The sequence below is a fragment of the Oncorhynchus tshawytscha genome, linkage group LG13 (assembly GCF_018296145.1).
Source record: "Oncorhynchus tshawytscha isolate Ot180627B linkage group LG13, Otsh_v2.0, whole genome shotgun sequence".
Lineage (NCBI taxonomy): Eukaryota > Metazoa > Chordata > Actinopteri > Salmoniformes > Salmonidae > Oncorhynchus > Oncorhynchus tshawytscha.
Window position 1 is genome coordinate 88,494,260 of NC_056441.1, and position 25,778 is coordinate 88,520,037.

The 25,778-nt window shown below is 45.4% G+C and overlaps 1 protein-coding gene across 1 annotated transcript in view; it reads right to left on the reverse strand.

Moving 5' to 3' along the window:
* gbe1b (glucan (1,4-alpha-), branching enzyme 1b) overlaps window positions 1–25,778 on the reverse strand; it is a 376,893-nt gene that overhangs the window by 224,358 nt on the left and 126,757 nt on the right. Inside the window, exon 8 of the mRNA XM_042296507.1 lies at window positions 2,560–2,675. Coding sequence (XP_042152441.1) covers window positions 2,560–2,675 — 116 coding nt within the window. The remainder of the gene's footprint in view (window positions 1–2,559; window positions 2,676–25,778) is intronic.

Below are 25,778 nucleotides of genomic sequence, written 5' to 3' on the forward strand. Positions count from 1 at the left end.
CACTGAATACATAGACAATGTAAACTATAACCCACACTGAATACATAGACAATGTAAACTATAACCCACACTGAATATATAACCAATATATAACCATAACCTGTACTGAATACATAACCAATATATAACCATAACCCGCACTGAATACACAGACAATGTAAACTATAACCCACACTGAATACATAGACAATATATAACCATAACCCACACTGAATATATAACCAATATATAACCATAACCCACACTGAATACATAACCAATATATAACCATAACGTGCACTAAATACATAACCAATATATAACCATAACCCGCACTGAATACATAACTAATATATAACCATAACCCGCACTAAATACATAACTATAACCCACACTGAATACATAGACAATATATAACCATAACCCACACTGAATACATAACCAATTTATAACCTATAACCCACACTGAATACATAACCAATTTATAACCTATAACCCACACTGAATACATAACCAATATATAACAATAACCCACACTGAATACATAACTATAACCCACACTGAATACATAACCAATTTATAACCTATAACCCACACTGAATACATAACCAATATATAACAATAACCCACACTGAATACATAACTATAACCCACACTGAATACAGAGACAATGTAACCAAAAACTCTACTGTTGTTAGTGCACTTCGTATGAAATACGTTATGTACGCTCTGTACATAGTGAAAATAACATTAAACCATTTTCTTTTATTTAAAAGCACATAAGCCATGATGTTGCAGGTGCTTGGGAACACTGCTCTGGTTGTTGTGTCAGCCTCTATTTAAAAAGCTCTGACGAAGGCCAAGAGGTCGACGCATAAGCTTGAATAAACAAAGTGATATGAGCAATATCAGTGTGTGGGATTTTCGCTTAACAATACCAGAAACTCTACACTGCTGCTACTGTAAAGAATATGAAGTGATTATGAAAGCACTATAATTCATTTCCAGTTTGAACAGGAGTCTTAGGATATGAACCCCTATAGCCCTTACCAATGCCATGGTGATGCCCAATATGAATCCCTATAGCCCTTACCAATGCCCAATATGAACCCCTATAGCCCTTACCAATGCCATGGTGATGCCCAATATGAATCCCTATAGCCCTTACCAATGCCCAATATGAACCCCTATAGCCCTTACCAATGCCATGGTGATGCCCAATATGGACCCCTATAGCCCTTACCAATGCCATGGTGATGCCCAATATGAACCCCTATAGCCCTTACCAATGCCATGGTGATGCCCAATATGAACCCCTATAGCCCTTACCAATGCCATGGTGATGCCCAATATGAACCCCTATAGCCCTTACCAATGCCATGGTGATGCCCAATATGAATCCCTATAGCCCTTACCAATGCCCAATATGAACCCCTATAGCCCTTACCAATGCCATGGTGATGCCCAATATGAATCCCTATAGCCCTTACCAATGCCATGATGATGCCCAATATGAATCCCTATAGCCCTTACCAATGCCATGATGATGCCCAATATGAACCCCTATAGCCCTTACCAATGATGATGCCCAATATGAACCCCTATAGCCCTTACCAATGCCATGGTGATGCCCAATATGAATCCCTATAGCCCTTACCAATGCCATGGTGATGCCCAATATGAACCCCTATAGCCCTTACCAATGCCATGGTGATGCCCAATATGAATCCCTATAGCCCTTACCAATGCCATGGTGATGCCCAATATGAATCCCTATAGCCCTTACCAATGCCATGGTGATGCCCAATATGAACCCCTATAGCCCTTACCAATGCCATGATGATGCCCAATATGAATCCCTATAGCCCTTACCAATGCCCAATATGAACCCCTATAGCCCTTACCAATGCCATGATGATGCCCAATATGAATCCCTATAGCCCTTACCAATGCCCAATATGAACCCCTATAGCCCTTACCAATGCCATGGTGATGCCCAATATGAACCCCTATAGCCCTTACCAATGCCATGGTGATGCCCAATATGAACCCCTATAGCCCTTACCAATGCCATGGTGATGCCCAATATGAACCCCTATAGCCCTTACCAATGCCCAATATGAACCCCTATAGCCCTTACCAATGCCATGGTGATGCCCAATATGAACCCCTATAGCCCTTACCAATGCCATGGTGATGCCCAATATGAATCCCTATAGCCCTTACCAATGCCCAATATGAACCCCTATAGCCCTTACCAATGCCATGGTGATGCCCAATATGAATCCCTATAGCCCTTACCAATGCCATGGTGATGCCCAATATGAATCCCTATAGCCCTTACCAATGCCCAATATGAACCCCTATAGCCCTTACCAATGCCATGGTGATGCCCAATATGAATCCCTATAGCCCTTACCAATGCCATGGTGATGCCCAATATGAATCCCTATAGCCCTTACCAATGCCATGGTGATGCCCAATATGAATCCCTATAGCCCTTACCAATGCCCAATATGAACCCCTATAGCCCTTACCAATGCCATGGTGATGCCCAATATGAACCCCTATAGCCCTTACCAATGCCATGGTGATGGTACATCATGGACGTCACCCCATCGAACCTGAAGCCATCAAAACGATACTCCTCCATCCACCAACGCAGGTTAGACAGCAGGAACCTCAGCACCTCCCAGCTGACGCACGCACGCACGCACACACACACACACGCACACACACACACACGCACACACACACACACAAGAGCAAGGTCAGGAAAACAAGAAGTATTTAATAATTGAAACGTGTGATGTTGCTGGTTGGAGGTTTGTTCTACAGCGCTACAGGTCATTCCCATCTGATGTTGATGCTAGGCACAGGTGTGTGTGTATGTGTGTGTGTGTGTGTGTGTGTGTGATAGACGCATGCGCGCGCACACACACACAGACACACACACAGACACATTGGGCCACAGTGTCCAGTTCTCTCTGGCTCTCTATCTGGCTGAGTAAATCAATGTCTTACAGTAGGTAACTGAGCACTCCTCCTGGTCTACATCCCAAATAGCACCCTATTCCCTATTTTAGTGCACTACTTTTGACCAGGGACCATAGGGATCTGGTCAAAACAAGTGTGCCAAATAGGGAATAGGGTGCTATTTGGGATGGATGCCTGATCTCTATCAGAGCGCATGGCCACTGGCTAAGTGTTTAGTATGGCCACCGTCTCACTGTGTCTCAGTCTGATAGGATTCCATGTAACACTTGGGTAAACAAACACCAAGTGAGGGAATTGAGTTCCTACTCCTGAGAATGAGATCAGCGATACTCTCTAACGTGCTTTGTGGCCTCTCTCCTTCTAACGTAGCACGTCCCAAATGGCACACCGTTTCCTATTTTAGTGCACTACTTTTGACCACGGCTCATAGGGTTCTGGTCAAAAGTTGTGCACTATATAGGGATATAGGGTGCCATTTGAGAGACGCACAACGTGACTCCCTCCTCCGTCCAACATAGCAAACCAATACTCAGAATAAACACAGGAAAAGAAAGACAGAACCAAGGTCCTTTTAAAGCACTGCAATATCAAAACTACTTCAACAACTTCGGGTGGACTGGACAGAGAAAGTGTAATTGAGGCGATACGGTCAAGGTGAACCACCCCCCCCATCAAGTTAATACCTGGGCGTTAGCTCAGCGGGGTAGTATAATCTAGTTTAGCGGCACGCAGTAGACCCAGGTTCGAACCCAAGTCAGACACGCAAGATACTGAGCTAAGTGTTAGATGAAACAAAATATAGGACATCATGATTATGCAGAGAGACACTGGCCCCAATTACCTCTCCTTCATCCCAAAGTGTGCATTTGAAAGAGAACGGACTGGTATAAGAAATATGATAGCCAAGCTAGCCCATGCCTCCACCAATCAAATGCTTTCAGATTTGTGGGAAGTAGTGAACGAGTGTACACTTCAGGAAAAAGGAGATATTATTAGGAAACATCCTGTACTCTTCCTCCCTCGTTTACCGTGGTGATGAGGAGGGATTAGAAAATGCTGATTCTATCCTTAAAATAGTATTGTATCCTGGGGAGGCTCAAGGATCTGAGAGTGCTCCTGAAGTAAGCAGGCTCTTAAAGCTCCAAGTCTCTCTCTGTGCTGCCATCACTTCTCCCTCAGCAAGGGCACGTTGCCATAGAAACTTAATATGGCAGAGCTAGCTGGTGGCTGTCCTGCTGTGTAGAGCCTCATTGAGCTAGCTGGTGGCTGGCCTGCTGTGTAGAGCCTCATTGAGCTAGCTGGTGGCTGGCCTGCTGTGTAGAGGCTCATTGAGCTAGCTGGTGGCTGTCCTGCTGTGTAGAGCCTCATTGAGCTAGCTGGTGGCTGTCCTGCTGTGTAGAGGCTCATTGAGCTAGCTGGTGGCTGTCCTGCTGTGTAGAGCCTCATTGTGTAATGAACACTATCTGTGTGCAGCTGTGCAGGCCATGGACATTGTGGAGGTCATCGCCGAGACCATGGAGATTGTGGAGGTCATCGCCGAGACCAAGGAGATTGTGGAGGTCATCGCCGAGACCAAGGACATTGTGGAGGTCATCACTGAGACCATGGAGATTGTGGAGGTCATCGCCGAGACCATGGAGATTGTGGAGGTCATCGCTGAGACCATGGAGATTGTGGAGGTCATCGCTGAGACCATGGAGATTGTGGAGGTCATCACTGAGACCATGGAGATTGTGGAGGTCATCACTGAGACCATGGAGATTGTGGAGGTCATCACTGAGACCATGGAGATTGTGGAGGTCATCGCCGAGACCAAGGACATTGTGGAGGTCATGGACATTATGAGACGTCAGTCAGGTATGAAAAAAAAGAAGAAATTTTTTATGTGCCTTCAGCTGTGCTCTTTCTAGAAACCAAGGCTTTAATTATAACAGTGAAGATGGGTGAGCAGAGTTCACACTCAATGGAAGACAATTTCTTAAAACCAATATTCAAAAGCCATGTATTTATTTAGATGGAACTGAAATATTGCATTACTTGAAGTGCCATCGGCAAAAAATAGCACCCGACACAGGCACCATTGACAACTGCTGTATAACAGATCTATGGAACATATTCTTAAGGGACACAGATTGAATGCCTCCAATGCATTATCCACACCGTGGTGTCGCCGTCATTATCCACACCGTGGTGTCGCCGTCATTACCCACACCGTGGTGTCGACGCCATTACCCACACCGTGGTGTCGCCGTCATTACCCACACCGTGGTGTCGCCGTCATTATCCACACCGTGGTGTCGCCGTCATTATCCACACCGTGGTGTCGCCGTCATTACCCACACCGTGGTGTCGACGCCATTACCCACACCGTGGTGTCGACGCCATTACCCACACCGTGGTGTCGACGCCATTACCCACACCGTGGTGTCGACGCCATTACCCACACCGTGGTGTCGACGTCCTTACCCACACCGTGGTGTCGACGCCATTACCCACACCGTGGTGTAGCCACCATTATCCACACCGTGATGTCGCCGTCATTATCCACACCGTGGAGACGACGTCATTATCCACACCGTGGAGTCGACGTCATTATCCACACCGTGGAGTCGACGTCCTTATCCACACCGTGGCGTCGCCGTCATTATCCACACCGTGGCGTCGCCGTCATTATCCACACCGTGGCGTCGCTGTCATTATCCACACCGTGGCGTCGCCGTCATTATCCACACCGTGGCGTCGACGTCATTATCCACACCGTGGCGTCGACGCCATTACCCACACCGTGGTGTCGACGTCCTTACCCACACCGTGGAGCCTATAGGAGCCTGGTCAGAAAGGACAGGCGATAGGAGCCTGGTCAGAAAGGACAGGCGATAGGAGCCTGGTCAGAAAGGACAGGCGATAGGAGCCTGGTCAGAAAGGACAGGCGATAGGAGCCTGGTCAGAAAGGACAGGCGATAGGAGCCTGGTCAGAAAGGACAGGCGATAGGAGCCTGGTCAGAAAGGACAGGCGATAGGAGCCTGGTCAGAAAGGACAGGCGATAGGAGCCTGGTCAGAAAGGACAGGCGATAGGAGCCTGGTCAGAAAGGACAGGCGATAGGAGCCTGGTCAGAAAGGACAGGCGATAGGAGCCTGGTCAGAAAGGACAGGCGATAGGAGCCTGGTCAGAAAGGACAGGCGATAGGAGCCTGGTCAGAAAGGACAGGCGATAGGAGCCTGGTCAGAAAGGACAGGCGATAGGAGCCTGGTCAGAAAGGACAGGCGATAGGAGCCTGGTCAGAAAGGACAGGCGATAGGAGCCTGGTCAGAAAGGACAGGCGATAGGAGCCTGGTCAGAAAGGACAGGCGATAGGAGCCTGGTCAGAAAGGACAGGCGATAGGAGCCTGGTCAGAAAGGACAGGCGATAGGAGCCTGGTCAGAAAGGACAAGCGATAGGAGCCTGGTCAGAAAGGACAGGCGATAGGAGCCTGGTCAGAAAGGACAGGCGATAGGAGCCTGGTCAGAAAGGACAAGCGATAGGAGCCTGGTCAGAAAGGACAAGCGATAGGAGCCTGGTCAGAAAGGACAAGCGATAGGAGCCTGGTCAGAAAGGACAGCGATAGGAGCCTGGTCAGAAAGGACAGGCGATAGGAGCCTGGTCAGAAAGGACAAGCGATAGGAGCCTGGTCAGAAAGGACAAGCGATAGGAGCCTGGTCAGAAAGGACAAGCGATAGGAGCCTGGTCAGAAAGGACAGGCGATAGGAGCCTGGTCAGAAAGGACAAGCGATAGGAGCCTGGTCAGAAAGGACAAGCGATAGGAGCCTGGTCAGAAAGGACAAGCGATAGGAGCCTGGTCAGAAAGGACAGGCGATAGGAGCCTGGTCAGAAAGGACAAGCGATAGGAGCCTGGTCAGAAAGGACAAGCGATAGGAGCCTGGTCAGAAAGGACAAGCGATAGGAGCCTGGTCAGAAAGGACAAGCCTGATAGGAGCCTGGTCAGAAAGGACAAGCGATAGGAGCCTGGTCAGAAAGGACAAGCGATAGGAGCCTGGTCAGAAAGGACAGGCGATAGGAGCCTGGTCAGAAAGGACAGGCGATAGGAGCCTGGTCAGAAAGGACAAGCGATAGGAGCCTGGTCAGAAAGGACAAGCGATAGGAGCCTGCTGGAGAAACAAGTCTAAATGTAGTGTTAAATCGTATCCTGTTGTTCATACCGTTTGGAGTTACTATGTATGTCCCCGTTATCCCCTCGCGTCATTTTGTTTTCCTTTTTGAGTTTGTTTTAAAATTGTAATCTGTCTATACTTACCTGGAAACCAGCTGACTGGGTCACTCACCCTCAAAAGGAACTGTGTTGACAAACATGGACAAATAAATGCAATATTTTTGTCATACCAAGAAGCTCAAGCCTTTTCTTGGAACCGTTTTGGAGACGTGGATGTAGAAGGTGTCTGACAGGAAGCGGTTCATTAGAACATAGGGACGATAAACACAACGCTACATAATGATGCATAGCACTGCCATGTCACTCCAGCACACACACACACACACACACACACGTCATATGAACCCATTTATATACACTAGCTGAGGCTACACGCCAGCTACACGTGTGTACAGTAATCATGTCGAGGACCACATTGTGTCAATGGTCCGAAGCAATCATGATCCTTCTGGACAGACCAGAACATCATGGAAGAGATCGATGATAGTTCTGGACAGACCATAACAGCATGGAAGAGATCGACGATAGTTCTGGACAGACCAGAACATCATGGAAGAGATCGACGATAGTTCTGGACAGACCAGAACATCATGGAAGAGATCGACGATAGTTCTGGACAGACCAGAACATCATGGAAGAGATCGACGATAGTTCTGGACAGACCAGAACATCATGGAAGAGATCGACGATAGTTCTGGACAGACCAGAACATCATGGAAGAGATCGACGATAGTTCTGGACAGACCAGAACATCATGGAAGAGATCGAAGTTCTGGACAGACCAGAACATCATGGAAGAGATCAACGATAGTTCTGGACAGACCAGAACATCATGGAAGAGATCGACATAGTTCTGGACAGACCAGAACATCATGGAAGAGATCGAGCGATAGTTCTGGACAGACCAGAACATCATGGAAGAGATAAACGATTGTTCTGGACAGACCAGAACATCATGGAAGAGATCGAGATAGTTCTGGACAGACCAGAACATCATGGAAGAGATAAACGATTGTTCTGGACAGACCAGAACATCATGGAAGAGATCGACGATAGTTCTGGACAGACCAGAACATCATGGAAGAGATAAACGATTGTTCTGGACAGACCAGAACATCATGGAAGAGATAAACGATTGTTCTGGACCTTTTTGTTTTCTATTTGAGTTTGACCAGAACATCATGGAAAGATCGAGATAGTTCTGGACAGACCAGAACATCATGGAAGAGATCGACGATAGTTCTGGACAGACCAGAACATCATGGAAGATCGCAATAGTTCTGGACAGACCAGAACATCATGGAAGAGATCGAGATAGTTCTGGAAGACCAGAACATCATGGAAGAGATCGATGATAGTTCTGGACAGACCAGAACATCATGGAAGAGACCAACGATAGTTCTGGACAGACCAGAACATCATGGAAGAGATCGACGATAGTTCTGGACAGACCAGAACATCATGGAAGAGACCAACGATAGTTCTGGACAGACCAGAACATCATGGAAGAGATCAACGATAGTTCTGGACAGACCAGAACATCATGGAAGAGATCAACGATAGTTCTGGACAGACCAGAACATCATGGAAGAGATCAATCGATAGTTCTGGACAGACCATAACATCATGGAAGAGATCATGATAGTTCTGGACAGACCAGAACATCATGGAAGAGATCAACGATAGTTCTGGACAGACCAGAACATCATGGAAGAGATAAACGATAGTTCTGGACAGACCAGAACATCATGGAAGAGATAAACGATTGTTCTGGACAGACCATAACATCATGGAAGAGACCAACGATAGTTCTGGACAGACCAGAACATCATGGAAGAGATCAACGATAGTTCTGGACAGACCAGAACATCATGGAAGAGATCAACGATAGTTCTGGACAGACCAGAACATCATGGAAGAGATCAACGATAGTTCTGGACAGACCATAACAGCATGGAAGAGACCAATTATAATTCAGACCACAAAGCCCTGGCCTCCGGCCTCTCTCTTTTAACATGTAAAAACTTCATACAGAGATGGATGCAAATGATCCACAATATAGGCTGAATGTAAGAGAGAGAGAGAGGGAGGAGAGAAACAGAGAGAGGGAGAGACAGGAGAGAGAGAAAGGGAGGGAGGGGGAACAGAGAGAGAGCATTACTGAGGGACGCCTGGATCAAACCTAATAGAAGTATCACATCTGAAGACCCCTGTTCAAGGTAATAGGTAGCTTCATTAACTGCCTGACAGGAAGTCTTGCCACGTCCTGAGCTGTTCAACGTAATAGGTAGCTTTAGTAACTGCCTGACAGGAAGTCTTGCCACGCCCTGAGCCATGTAACTTACAGTCCTGGTTCATTTATTCTCTATTTGCCTGCGTCTGAAATGGCACCCTGTTCCCTATATAGTGCATTGTTCCTGGCCAAGAGTATTGCACTAGATAGGGAATAGAGTGTCATTTGGGACACACAGCCAAGGTGTCCTTGGTCTTGTTTGAAAAAGGTCCATTAAAGCAGCAGTGGAAAGCAGCTAGGGCCTAATACAGGAAGCAGCTAGGGCCTAATACAGGAAGCAGCTAGGGCCTAATACAGGACGCAGCTAGGGCCTAATACAGGAAGCAGCTAGGGCCTAATACAGGAAGCAGCTAGGGCCTAATACAGGACGCAGCTAGGGCCTAATACAGGACGCAGCTAGGGCCTAATACAGGACGCAGCTAGGGCCTAATACAGGACGCAGCTAGGGCCTAATACAGGAAGCAGCTAGGGCCTAATACAGGAAGCAGCTAGGGCCTAATACAGGACGCAGCTAGGGCCTAATACAGGACGCAGCTAGGGCCTAATACAGGAAGCAGCTAGGGTCTAATACAGGACGCAGCTAGGGCCTAATACAGGAAGCAGCTAGGGCCTAATACAGGAAGCAGCTAGGGCCTAATACAGGAAGCAGCTAGGGCCTAATACAGGAAGCAGCTAGGGCCTAATACAGGAAGCAGCTAGGGCCTAATACAGGACGCAGCTAGGGCCTAATACAGGAAGCAGCTAGGGCCTAATACAGGACGCAGCTAGGGCCTAATACAGGACGCAGCTAGGGCCTAATACAGGAAGCAGCTAGGGCCTAATACAGGAAGCAGCTAGGGCCTAATACAGGACGCAGCTAGGGCCTAATACAGAAAGCAGCTAGGGCCTAATACAGGAAGCAGCTAGGGCCTAATACAGGAAGCAGCTAGGGCCTAATACAGGAAGCAGCTAGGGCCTAATACAGAAAGCAGCTAGGGCCTAATACAGGAAGCAGCTAGGGCCTAATACAGGAAGCAGCTAGGGCCTAATACAGGAAGCAGCTAGGGCCTAATACAGGAAGCAGCTAGGGCCTAATACAGGAAGCAGCTAGGGCCTAATACAGAAAGCAGCTAGGGCCTAATACAGGAAGAAGCTAGGGCCTAATACAGGAAGCAGCTAGGGCCTAATACAGAAAGCAGCTAGGGCCTAATACAGGAAGCAGCTAGGGCCTAATACAGGAAGCAGCTAGGGCCTAATACAGAAAGCAGCTAGGGCCTAATACAGGAAGCAGCTAGGGCCTAATACAGGAAGCAGCTAGGGCCTAATACAGGAAGCAGCTAGGGCATGAGGGCTCCTGTAGCTACATGTCTGCTTCTCTGGCTAGCTACTGTTCGCCTGGACAACTCACCTTGAATTAAATTCCGCTGCTCTATCGATTTCACTTCATACATTCCCGTTCCGAATCTGCCATCCTAGAAGTCGTCTGTGTGACTTCAACATGAGGTGGGGAGAAGAATCCATTATGGAAAAGAAGTTTGGCCAGAGCCCTTGTGGATGGGTCGCCAGGCAAGACTAAAGGTTCATTGATAAACGGTTATAAATATTAATAGAAACGTGTGAAAAATAAGCCTTCCGTGTTCCTGTGAAGCATCGAGGCGCCGGTTTAGATTCCTGACGTTTCTACTTATTGTGTTTTTCATCCAACAGGACAACATTAGTGGACGTGTTTATCGCTGATTCTATTACTGTAGACGCGTTCAAATATTCCAGACAGTTTTGATCTGTTCCCAAATGGCACCCTACTCCCTATGGGCCCCGGTCAATAGTAGTGCCCTATATGGGGCGGCAGCTAGCACAGTGGTTAGAGCGTTGGATTAGTAACCGAAAGGCTGCAAAATCGAAACCCCGAGCTGAACAAGGCACCCCACTGTTCCTAGAGCAGTTAACCCACTGTTCCTAGGTTGTTCTGCTCCTGAACAGGCAGTTAACCCACTGTTCCTAGAGCAGTTAACCCACTGTTCCTAGAGCAGTTAACCCACTGTTGCTAGACCAGTTAACCCACTGTTGCTAGACCAGTTAACCCACTGTTGCTAGACCAGTTAACCCACTGTTGCTAGACCAGTTAACCCACTGTTGCTAGACCAGTTAACCCACTGTTGCTAGACCAGTTAACCCACTGTTGCTAGACCAGTTAACCCACTGTTGCTAGACCAGTTAACCCACTGTTGCTAGACCAGTTAACCCACTGTTGCTAGACCAGTTAACCCACTGTTGCTAGACCAGTTAACCCACTGTTGCTAGACCAGTTAACCCACTGTTGCTAGACCAGTTAACCCACTGTTCCTAGACCAGTTAACCCACTGTTCCTAGACCAGTTAACCCACTGTTCCTAGACCAGTTAACCCCACTGTTCCTAGACCAGTTAACCCACTGTTCCTAGACCAGTTAACCCACTGTTCCTAGACCAGTTAACCCACTGTTCCTAGACCAGTTAACCCACTGTTCCTAGACCAGTTAACCCACTGTTCCTAGACCATCATTGTAAATAAGGATTTGTTCTTAACTGACTTGACCTAGTAAAATAAATCAAATACAAATATATAGTGCTATGGGCCCTGGTCAAAATCTAGTGCCCTATATAGATAGGGAATAGGGTGCCATTTGGGACCCAGCAAGTTTGAAGAGCTCACGCTGCTGGTTTGAGGGCAGGAACAAGAGGAAGGATTTTCTTTACAAATAACAAATATAGAACAAACACACACACACTGCTTAGGTTTCCTTTTGTTGGCAGAACCTGAAGCCTCACCTTACCAGCGAAGGTGGGAATTTCCAATAGCAGCATTCTGATACATACACACTCAGCCACACGGAACACAGGCAACACTCCTCTGGGCTTTATCTAATGGCTCATCAGAAGCCTCCCAGCAGTGACATATGTCTGCTCCCTTAGTCTCCCTCTCTCCCTCCGTCTCTAATGAGTCCTTGTGATACCAGGAGAGTTCAATAAGTAATGAAAGAAGCAGCCCTGCTCTCGCTCTGTCTTGTTATAGTGTTATAATAGCCTCCATGGCGGACTCTAAACATCACTATAATGTATTGTAAGAGAGCGGCGCGAGCTGTGATGAGACCAAACGGGCTCCGATGGCGTGCATATCAAATGAGAGCTCAAAAAGGCCTTTAATAGACAACAGAGGACTGAGTCTGGTACCTCATTTAATAGAGAACAGAGGACTGAGTCTGGTACCTCATCTAATAGAGAACAGAGGACTGAGTCTGGTACCTCATTTAATAGAGAACAGAGGACTGAGTCTGGTACCTCATCTAATAGAGAACAGAGGACTGAGTCTGGTACCTCATTTAATAGAGAACAGAGGACTGAGTCTGGTACCTCATTTAATAGAGAACAGAGGACTGAGTCTGGTACCTCATTTAATAGACAACAGAGGACTGAGTCTGGTACCTCATTTAATAGAGACCAGAGGACTGAGTCTGGTACCTCATTTAATAGAGAACAGAGGACTGAGTCTGGTACCTCATTTAATAGAGACCAGAGGACTGAGTCTGGTACCTCATTTAATAGAGAACAGAGGACTGAGTCTGGTACCTCATTTAATAGAGACCAGAGGACTGAGTCTGGTACCTCATTTAATAGAGAACAGAGGACTGAGTCTGGTACCTCATTTAACAGAGAACAGAGGACTGAGTCTGGTACCTCATTTAATTTAATAGAACAGAGGACTGAGTCTGGTACCTCATTTAATAGAGACCAGAGGACTGAGTCTGGTACCTCATTTAACAGAGAACAGAGGACTGAGTCTGGTACCTCATTTAATAGAGAACAGAGGGTACTGAGTCTGGTACCTCATCTAATAGAGAACAGAGGACTGAGTCTGGTACCTCATTTAATAGAGAACAGAGGACTGAGTCTGGTACCTCATTTAACAGAGAACAGAGAAGACTGAGAGTCTGGTATTTAATAGACCTCATTTTAACAGAGGACTGAGTCTGGTACCTCATTTAATAGACAACAGAGGACTGAGTCTGGTACCTCATTTAATAGACAACAGAGGAGTCTGATTTAATAGAGACCAGAAGACTCTGGTACCTCATTTAATAGACAAAGACAGAGGACTGACAACAGAGGACTGAGTCTGGTACCTCATTTAATAGTCATTTAATTTAATAGAGACCAGAGGACTGGTACCTCATTTAATAGTCTCTGGTACCTCATTTAAATAGACACCTCATTTAATAGACAACAGAAGACTGAGTCTGGTACCTCATTTAATAGACAACAGAAGACAGTGTCCAGAGTCTATAATGTGTGAATGGGGATGATTTCACAGAGACAGAATGAAAGGAAGATTAGAGAAGAGAAAGAGACAGTTTAATACCAGATCCTACAACAACACCAAATCAATAGAGTTAGAATATGTCCAAAATGACATCCTATTCTCTATAGGGCCCTGGTCTAAAGTAGTGCACTACATAGGGGATAGGGTCCCATACGGTTCTGGTCAAAAGTAGTGCACTACATAGGGTATAGGGTCTCATACGGTTCTGGTCAAAAGTAGTGCACTACATAGGGTATAGGGTGCCATTTGGGATGCAGCCTTAGTGAGGACCATTAGGGTCAGTCGCAGTGGAATTTACCCACAGACAGTTTCCTTCATGTCCCTGTAATTACATGAAAACTAACACAGAGCATAGCAGAGATCTCGAGCAGCAAACAGTGGATTATCGTCATCGTTATTTATGAATAATTGATTCAACCGTCTCATCCCGAAGGCTAGACACCTAATGGTAGGATCAAAGAGAAACAAGGAGGAACCTTAAATTGGCCTCCATAACTAAGTAAGAGACTGTGGGTATTAGGTAAACAGAACAGCCAGCTAAACTGATGGTCTATTTGACTAAAAGATGTCTTTTAATCTCAGGCTCGTGGTTTTGCCCTCAGTCTTCTGCTCCGGTCTCAGACACTTGTCAGCTAGAGAAATATATATAAGTATATATATACACACACACAGATATACATATATACACATCAGGTGGCAGGTAGCCTAGTGGTTAAGAGCTTTAGGCCAGTAACATAGGTCACTGGTTCGAATCCCCTAGCCGACAAGATGAAAAAGCTGTCGATGTGCCCTTGAGCAAGGCACTTAACCCTAATTGCTCCTGTTAGTCTGGATAAATGTCTCAAATGTTGTTGTTTTTTTAAAGTAGATATCTAAGAGGATTTAAAAGAAGCTGAGATGTAGATTTTGTTTTAAATTCCACCTCGATCTTTATCCACCGTAGTATTCTCCTGCGTTCTGAGTTGGCACCCTTATTTCCCTATGGGCCCCGGTCAAAAGTAGTGCCATTTGGAACGCACCCTGGATAGTACACATACAGATGTTCTTTGTCTGCTATACCGTTTAGCTTCTAGCAGTGTATTCACCTCAGGTGAGTCAGTATGCTAACCTTGGCTATGTATGAGCCAAACAGAGCTGCCGATGCTGCTGTTGCACTTACAAAGCACAGACACATACACACACACCACCACCTTCCTTTGCCTTTACTTCTCAGGCAGCGTTCTGCTCCCGCAGATCTTCAGACACAAATGTATCTTCAGGACTACAGTGAGCAGGTCTCCCCTGAATACCAACTCAAGCTGAGAGAGGAAGAGGCTGTAAAATAAATCTCCCAAGGACAGAAAAATACTTGTATATGTGTGCTAGCAGCTCTATGTCTGTGTGTGTGTGTGTGTGTGTGTGTGTGCCAAGGCGTTCCTACTTCTTCACTTTCCGAAGATGAATGACATTAGGTTGCCGCGAGGCCCTGGTCACAATAACGGTCTGTTTTTTTTAATCAACCTGGCCTCTGCTATCAATAAAGAATCAGGAGATGATACAACTCCTTCCAGAGAACCAGGATGCATCCCAAAGTGTACCCTATTCCCTATACCAAATCAAATCTAATTTTATTTGTGACATACACATGGTTAGCAGATGTTAATGCGAGTGTAGTGAAATGCTTGTGCTTCTAGTTCCGACAATGCAGTAATAACCAACGAGTAATCTAACCTAACAATTCCACAACTACTGTCTTAATGCAGTAATAACCAACGAGTAATCTAACCTAACAATTCCACAACTACTGTCTTAATGCAGTAATAACCAACGAGTAATCTAACCTAACAATTCCACAACTACTGTCTTAATGCAGTAATAACCAACGAGTAATCTAACCTAACAATTCCACAACTACTGTCTTAATGCAGTAATAACCAACGAGTAATCTAACCTAACAATTCCACAACTACTGTCTTAATGCAGTAATAACCAACGAGTAATCTAACCTAACAATTCCACAACTACTGTCTTAATGCAGTAATAACCAACGAGTAATCTAACCTAACAATTCCACAACTACTGTCTTATACACAGTGTAAGGGGATAAAGAACAATTCCACAACTATCTCAACCAGTGCTTTTTCTTTGTGTTCACTTGAGTTTACTGCAAATAAAGGGTAGCCTAGTGGTTAGAGCGTTGGACTAGTGACCGGAAGGTTGCGAGTTCAAACCCCCGAGCTGACAAGGTACAAATCTGTCGCTCTGCCCCTGAACAGGCAGTTAACCCACTGTTCCCAGGCCGTCATTGAAAATAAGAATGTGTTCTTAACTGACTTGTCTGGTTAAATAAAGGTTAAATCAAATAAAAGGTAACGCATGCATCAATTGAAGAGTCACCAGAAGCTTAACGGAAAATTCCACACCAAAAACTATTAGTCCCATTGTTGATATAGTTCCAAAAATGTGTTGCATGTCAGCAATGAAGTTAAGATATATAGTATATCTTAAAAAATACTGACGGTAATGCTGCGTTTTGTGTCAAATTATATAAAAAGCAGCATCATACCCACTGTGTTTATTTTGAAAGTTCTAGATCTTCAGGACTTAATTGATGACATGTAAAATATTTTGGAACTATATCAACCATCCTGACCATCAACCATCTTGACCATCCTTCCTCTGATCAAGACATGAACTGTTCCTCTCCATCTCTCTGATCAAGACATGAACTGTTCCTCTCCATCTCTCTGACCAAGACGTGAACTGTTCCTCTCCATCTCTCTGACCAAGACGTGAACTGTTCCTCTCCATCTCTCTGACCAAGACGTGAACTGTTCCTCTCCATCTCTCTGACCAAGACGTGAACTGTTCCTCTCCATCTCTCTGACCAAGACGTGAACTGTTCCTCTCCATCTCTCTGACCAAGACGTGAACTGTTCCTCTCCATCTCTCTGACCAAGACGTGAACTGTTCCTCTCCATCTCTCTGACCAAGACGTGAACTGTTCCTCTCCATCTCTCTGACCATCCTTCCACTGATCAAGACATGAACTGTCCCTCTCCATCTCTCTGACCATCCTTCCTCTGACCAAGACATGAACTGTCCCTCTCCATCTCTCTGACCATCCTTCCTCTGACCAAGACATGAAGTGTCCCTCTCCATCTCTCTGACCATCCTTCCTCTGACCAAGACATGAACTGTCCCTCTCCATCTCTCTGACCATCCTTCCTCTGACCAAGACATGAACTGTCCCTCTCCATCTCTCTGACCAAGACATGAACTGTCCCTCTCCATCTCTCTGACCAAGACATGAACTGTCCCTCTCCATCTCTCTGACCATCCTTCCTCTGACCAAGACATGAACTGTCCCTCTCCATCTCTCTGACCAAGACATGAACTGTCCCTCTCCATCTCTCTGACCAAGACATGAACTGTCCCTCTCCATCTCTCTGACCAAGACATGAACTGTCCCTCTCCATCTCTCTGACCAAGACATGAACTGTCCCTCTCCATCTCTCTGACCATCCTTCCTCTGACCAAGACATGAACTGTTCCTCTCCATCTCTCTGACCAAGACATGAACTGTCCCTCTCCATCTCTCTGACCAAGACATGAACTGTCCCTCTACATCTCTCTGACCAAGACATGAACTGTCCCTCTCCATCTCTCTGACCAAGACATGAACTGTCCCTCTCCATCTCTCTGACCAAGACATGAACTGTCCCTCTCCATCTCTCTGACCATCCTTCCTCTGACCAAGACATGAACTGTCCCGCTACATCTCTCTGACCAAGACATGAACTGTCCCTTTGATCAAGACAAAGCAAATGGCGCCGGAGGAGATACTTTCTGTGGCTGTTTATTTACCACCACAGACAGATGCTGGCACTAAGACCGCACTCAGTCAGCTGTATAAGGAAATAAGCAAACAGGAAACCACTCACCCAGAGGCAAAGTTTCTAATGCAGGGAAACTTAAATCAGTTCTATGCTCGCTTCGAGGCAAAGCATGCATAAGCTGTTCCGGACGACTGTGTGATCCCGCTCTCCGTAGCCGACGTGAGTAAGACCTTTAAACAGGTCAACATTCACAAGGCTGTGGGGCCAAAAGGATTACCAGGACGTGTACTCCGAGCATGTGCCGACCAACTGGCAGGTGTCTTCACTGACACTTTCAACATGTCCCTGATTGAGTCTGTAATACCAACATGCTTCAAGCAGACCACCATAGCCCCTGTGCACAAGAACACAAAGGCAACCTGCCTAAATGACTACAGACCCGTAGCACTCACGTCCGTAGCCATGAAGTGCTTTGAAAGGCTAGTAATGGCTCACATCAACACCATTATCCCAGATACCCTAGACCCACTCCAATTTGGATACCGCCCAAACAGATCCACAGATGATGCAATCTCTATTGCACTCCACACTGCCCTTTCCGACCTGGACAAAAGGAACACCTATGTGAGAATGCTATTCATTGACTACAGCTCAGCATTCAACACCATAGTACCCTCAAAGCTCATCACTAAGCTAAGGAACCTGGGACTAAACACCTCCCCCTGCAACTGGATCCTGGACTTCCTGACGGGCCACCTCCAGGTGGTGAGGGTAGGTAGCAACACATCTGCCACGCTGATCCTCAACACTGGAGCTCCCCCAGGGGTGCGTGCTCAGTCCCCTCCTGTACTCCCTGTTCACCCACGACTGCATGGCCAGGCACGACTCCAACACCATCATAAGGTTTGCCCACGACACAACAGTGGTAGGCCTGATCACCAATCCGCTCGGTGGGGTGGCAGGGTAGCCTAGTGGTTAGAGCGTTGGACTAGTACTACTGCCTGGTACGGCAACTGCTCGGTCTCCGACCGCAAGGCACTTCATTGGGTAGTGTGTATGGCCCAGTACATCACTGGGGCAAAGCTGCCTGCCATCTAGGATCTCTACACCAGGCTGTGTCAGAGGAAGCCCTGAAAATTGTCAAAGACCACAGCCACCCCAGTCATAGACTGTTCGCTCTACTACCGCATGGCAAGCGGTACCGGAGTGCCAAGTCTAGGACCAAAAGGCTTCTTTTGGTTTTTACCCACAAACCATAAGACTTTACCCACAAACAGTTTTACCCCGTAAACAGTTTTTACCCACAAACCATAAGACTCCTGAACAGGTAACCAAATGGTTACCTGGAATATTTGCAATGTGCCCCCCCAACCCCTCTTTTACGCTGCTGCTACTCTCTGTTTATCTTATATGCATAGTCACTTGAACGATACCTACATGTACATACTACCTCAATCAGCCTGACTAACAGGTGTCTGTATATAGCTACATGTACATACTACCTCAATCAGCCTGACTAACAGGTGTCTGTATATAGCTACATGTACATACTACCTCAATCAGCCTGACTAACAGGTGTCTGTATAGAGCTACATGTACATACTACCTCAATCAGCCTGACTAACAGGTGTCTGTATGTCGCCTCGCTACTTTTATAGCCTCTCTACTTGTATTCAGCATTTCACTGTAAGGTCTACTACACCTGTTGTATTCAGCATTTCACTGTAAGGTCTACTACACCTGTTGTATTCAGCATTTCACTGTAAGGTCTACTACACCTGTTGTATTCAGCATTTCACTACCTTGTTACTCTTATTTTCAAATGCCTTTTCAAATCAAATCAAATTTTATTTGTCACATACACATGGTTAGCAGATGTTAATGCGAGTGTAGCGAAATGCTTGTGCTTCTAGTTCCGACAATGCAGTAATAACGAACAAGTAATCTAACTAACAATTCCAAAAAAATAAAAAATAAGATAAAATAAAAAATACTGTCTTATACACAGTGTAGGGGGATAAAGAATATGTACATAAGGATATATGAATGAGTGATGGTACAGAGCAGCATAGGCAAGATACAGTAGATGATATCGAGTACAGTATATACATATGAGATGAGTATGTAAACCAAGTGGCATAGTTAAAGTGGCTAGTGATACATGTATTACATAAGGATGCAGTCGATGATATAGAGTACAGTATCTACGTATGCATATGAGATGAATAATGTGGGGTAAGTAACATTATATAAGGTAGCATTGTTTAAAGTGGCTAGTGATATATTTACATCATTTCCCATTAATTCCCATGATTAAAGTGGCTGGAGTAGAGTCAGTGTCATTGACAGTGTGTTGGCAGTAGCCACTCAATGTTAGTGGTGGCTGTTTAACAGTCTGATGGCCTTGAGATAGAAGCTGTTTTTCAGTCTCTCGGTCCCAGCTTTGATGCACCTGTACTGACCTCGCCTTCTGGATGACAGCAGGGTGAACAGGCAGTGGCTCGGGTGGTTGATGTCCTTGATGATCTTTATGGCCTTCCTGTAGCATCGGGTGGTGTAGGTGTCCTGGAGGGCAGGTAGTTTGCCCCCGGTGATGCGTTGTGCAGACCTCACTACCCTCTGGAGAGCCTTGCGGTTGTGGGCGGAGCAGTTGCCGTGCCAGGCGGTGATACAGCCCGCCAGGATGCTCTCGATTGTGCATCTGTAGAAGTTTGTGAGTGCTTTTGGTGACAAGCCGAATTTCTTCAGCCTCCTGAGGTTGAAGAGGCGCTGCTGCGCCTTCCTCACGATGCTGTCTGTGTGAGTGGACCAATTCAGTTTGTCTGTGATGTGTATGCCGAGGAACTTAAAACTTGCTACCCTCTCCACTACTGTTCCATCGATGTGGATGGGGGTGTTCCCTCTGCTGTTTCCTGAAGTCCACAATCATCTCCTTAGTTTTGTTGATGTTGAGTGTGAGGTTATTTTCCTGACACCACACTCCGAGGGCCCTCACCTCCTCCCTGTAGGCCGTCTCGTCGTTGTTGGTAATCAAGCCTACCACTGTTGTGTCGTCCGCAAACTTGATGATTGAGTTGGAGGCGTGCGTGGCCACGCAGTCGTGGGTGAACAGGGAGTACAGGAGAGGGCTCAGAACGCACCCTTGTGGGGCCCCAGTGTTGAGGATCAGCGGGGAGGAGATGTTGTTGCCTACCCTCACCACCTGGGGGCGGCCCGTCAGGAAGTCCAGTACCCAGTTGCACAGGGCGGGGTCGAGACCCAGGGTCTCGAGCTTGATGACGAGCTTGGAGGGTACTATGGTGTTGAATGCCGAGCTGTAGTCGATGAACAGCATTCTCACATAGGTATTCCTCTTGTCCAGATGGGTTAGGGCAGTGTGCTTGAGATTGCATCGTCTGTGGACCTATTTGGGCGGTAAGCAAATTGGAGTGGGTCAAGGGTGTCAGGTAGGGTGGAGGTGATATGGTCCTTGACTAGTCTCTCAAAGCACTTCATGATGACGGATGTGAGTGCTACGGGGCGGTAGTCGTTTAGCTCAGTTACCTTAGCTTTCTTGGGAACAGGAAAAATGGTGGCCCTCTTGAAGCATGTGGGAACAGCAGACTGGTATAGGGATTGGTTGAATATGTCCGTAAACACACCGGCCAGCTGGTCTGCGCATGCTCTGAGGGCGCGGCTGGGGATGCCGTCTGGGCCTGCAGCCTTGCGAGGGTTAACACGTTTAAATGTCTTACTCACTTCGGCTGCAGTGAAGGAGAGACCGCATGTTTTCGTTGCAGGCCGTGTCAGTGGCACTGTATTGTCCTCAAAGCGGGCAAAAAAGTTATTTAGTCTGCCTGGGAGCAAGACATCCTGGTCCGTGACTGGGCTGGGTTTCTTCCTGTAGTCTGTGATTGACTGTAGACCCTGCCACATGCCTCTTGTGTCTGAGCCGTTGAATTGAGATTCTACTTTGTCTCTGTACTGGCGCTTAGCTTGTTTGATAGCCTTGCGGAGGGAATAGCTGCACTGTTTGTATTCAGTCATGTTACCAGACACCTTGCCCTGATTGAAAGCAGTGGTTCGCGCCTTCAGTTCCACACGAATGCTGCCATCAATCCACGGTTTCTGGTTAGGGAATGTTTTAATCGTTGCTATGGGAATGACATCTTCAACGCACGTTCTAATGAACTCGCACACCGAATCAGCGTTTTCTTCAATGTTGTTGTCTGACGCAATACGAAACATCTCCCAGTCCACGTGATGGAAGCAGTCTTGGAGTGTGGAGTCAGCTTGGTCGGACCAGCGTTGGACAGACCTCAGCGTGGGAGCTTCTTGTTTTAGTTTCTGTCTGTAGGCAGGGATCAACAAAATGGAGTCATGGTCAGCTTTTCCGAAAGGGGGGCGGGGCAGGGCCTTATATGCGTCGCGGAAGTTAGAGTAACAATGATCCAGGGTCTTTCCACCCCTGGTTGCGCAATCGATATGCTGATAAAATTTATGGAGTCTTGTTTTCAGATTAGCCTTGTTAAAATCCCCAGCTACAATGAATGCAGCCTCCGGATAAATCGTTTCCAGTTTGCAGAGAGTTAAATAAAGTTTGTTCAGAGCCATCGATGTGTCTGCTTGGGGGGAGATATATACGGCTGTGATTATAATCGAAGAGAATTCTCTTGGTAGATAATGCGGTCTACATTTGATTGTGAGGAATTCTAAATCAGGTGAACAGAAGGATTTGAGTTCCTGTATGTTTCTTTCATCACACCATGTCACGTCGGCCATAAGGCATACGCCCCCGCCCCTCTTCTTACCAGAAAGATGTTTGTTTCTGTCGGCGCGATGCGTGGAGAAACCCGCTGGCTGCACCGCTTCGGATTGCGTCTCTCCAGTTAGCCATGTTTCCGTGAAGCAGAGAACGTTACAGTCTCTGATGTCCCTCTGGAATGCTACCCTTGCTCGGATTTCATCAACCTTGTTGTCAAGAGACTGGACATTGGCAAGAAGAATGCTAGGGAGTGGTGCACGATGTGCCCGTCTCCGGAGTCTGACCAGAAGACCGCTTCGTTTCCCTCTTTTTCTGAGTCGTTTTTTTGGGTCGCTGCATGGGAACCATTCCGTGGCACTGGTTGTAAGGCAGAACACAGGATCCGCATCGCGAAAAACATATTCTTGGTCGTACTGATGGTGAGTTGACGCTGATCTTATATTCAGTAGTTCTTCTCGGCTGTATGTAATGAAACCTAAGATGACCTGGGGTACTAGTGTAAGAAATAACACGTAAAAAAACAAAAAACTGCATAGTTTCCTAGGAACGCGAAGCGAGGCGGCCATCTCTGTCGGCGCCGGAAGTAAAGTGATTTTTACTGTTGTTTTATTTCTTTACTTACACACACACACACACACACACACACACACACACACACACCACTGGTTAGAGCCTGTAAGTAAGCATTTCACTGTAAGGTCTATTACACCTGTTGTTTTTGGCACACGAGACAAATAAACTTCGATTTGATTTGACATCTACTCTCCCCTCTCCACCTTTTGGAGTATGCTTGCACTCAAATACTTGGCCTCTATTGGTTGACCTCGCCAACTAGGCTACTCTATTGGTTGACCTCGCCAACTAGGCTACTCTATTGGTTGACCTCGCCAACTAGGCTACTCTATTGGTTGACCTCGCCAACTAGGCTACTCTATTGGTTGACCTCGCCAACTAGGCTACTCTATTGGTTGACCTCGCCAACTAGGCTACTCTATTGGTTGACCTCGCCAACTAGGCTACTCTATTGGTTGACCTCGCCAACTAGGCTACTCTATTGGTTGACCTCGCCAACTAGGCTACTCGTGATGTATTGCTGGTTTGTTTTCTTTCTTTTGCTGCAGTTTGAGATGATGAAACGTGCTATAGGAATGTAATGAATTACTATTATCAATAAGCTCTGAACAATGCCAAAGGGCAAACACATAAGTAACTTATCTAATTGTTACCATGTACCTAGAACAACATAACACATAAGTAACTTATCTAATTGTTACCAGGTACCTAGAACAACATAACAACACATAAGTAACTTATCTAATTGTTACCAGGTACCTAGAACAACATAACAACACATAAGTAACTTATCTAATTGTTACCATGTACCTAGAACAACATAACAACACATAAGTAACTTATCTAATTGTTACCATGTACCTAGAACAACATAACACATAAGTAACTTATCTAATTGTTACCAGGTACCTAGAACAACATAACAACACATAAGTAACTTATCTAATTGTTACCAGGTACCTAGAACAACATAACAACACATAAGTAACTTATCTAATTGTTACCAGGTACCTAGAACAACATAACAACACATAACTTATCTAATTGTTACCATGTACCTAGAACAACATAACACATAAGTAACTTATCTAATTGTTACCATGTACCTAGAACAACATAACAACACATAACTTATCTAATTGTTACCAGGTACCTAGAACAACATAACACATAAGTAACTTATCTAATTGTTACCAGGTACCTAGAACAACATAACAACACATAAGTTACTTATCTAATTGTTACCATGTACCTAGAACAACATAACAACACATAAGTAACTTATCTAATTGTTACCATGTACCTAGAACAACATAACAACACATAAGTAACTTATCTAATTGTTACCAGGTACCTAGAACAACATAACACATAAGTAACTTATCTAATTGTTACCAGGTACCTAGAACAACATAACAACACATAAGTAACTTATCTAATTGTTACCAGGTACCTAGAACAACATAACACATAAGTAACTTATCTAATTGTTACCATGTACCTAGAACAACATAACGACACATAAGTTACTTATCTAATTGTTACCAGGTACCTAGAACAACATAACAACACATAAGTAACTTATCTAATTGTTACCAGGTACCTAGAACATCATAACAACACATAAGTAACTTATCTAATTGTTACCAGGTACCTAGAACAACATAACAACACATAAGTAACTTATCTAATTGTTACCAGGTACCTAGAACAACATAACAACACATAACTTATCTAATTGTTACCATGTACCTAGAACAACATAACAACACATAAGTAACTTATCTAATTGTTACCAGGTACCTAGAACAACATAACACATAAGTAACTTATCTAATTGTTACCAGGTACCTAGAACAACATAACAACACATAAGTAACTTATCTAATTGTTACCAGGTACCTAGAACAACATAACAACACATAAGTAACTTATCTAATTGTTACCAGGTACCTAGAACATCATAACAACACATAAGTAACTTATCTAATTGTTACCAGGTACCTAGAACAACATAACAACACATAAGTAACTTATCTAATTGTTACCAGGTACCTAGAACAACACATAAGTAACTTACCTAATTGTTACCATGTACCTAGAACAACATAACTACATAACTACATAAGCTACACAAAATATACTTCACATACATACAACTGCTTCTTATTTATGGCCAGTCTTATTTATGGCCAGTCTTAATTATGGCCAGTCTTAATTATGGCCAGTCTTAATTATGGCCAGTCTTAATTATGGCCAGTCTTATTTATGGCCAGTCTTATTTATGGCCAGTCTTAATTATGGCCATAAGGCGTTTCAGCTGCACCAGTAGTTGTTAAAAAAGAGACACACTGAGCTTCCCAGACGCTGCCGCTCTGTCCTGCCGATGTAAATAAAATAAATAAAGATAAATCCTTTCTATTTCCTTGTTCAGCCACGACTCGGAGAAACACAGGACATTACGGTTCTTCAGATCATCGAGCTCTTCCAGTTTATTCTCCTGTGATCTCCCTTTCGCCAATAGAACGGAGGGTAGAGGAGGTTTATCCACTCTCCGATGTCGTCTCGTCAGGCACACGCCGGCCTCTTTAGCACCACCTCCTACGAGGGTCAGGGATTCGGGCCTGGTCAGGGATAATCAATAATGTCCTTCGCATCCAATTCATTGAAGTATAAGTCCTCATCCAAATCGAGTTTAGTGATAGCTGTTCTGATGTCCAGAAGCTCTTTTTTGCTCATAGGAAATGGTAGAAACATAAATATTTTTTTTTTAATTAAGATTAATTAATTAAAAGTTCAAGTTAAAAAAAAAATGTAATTTACAATTGGT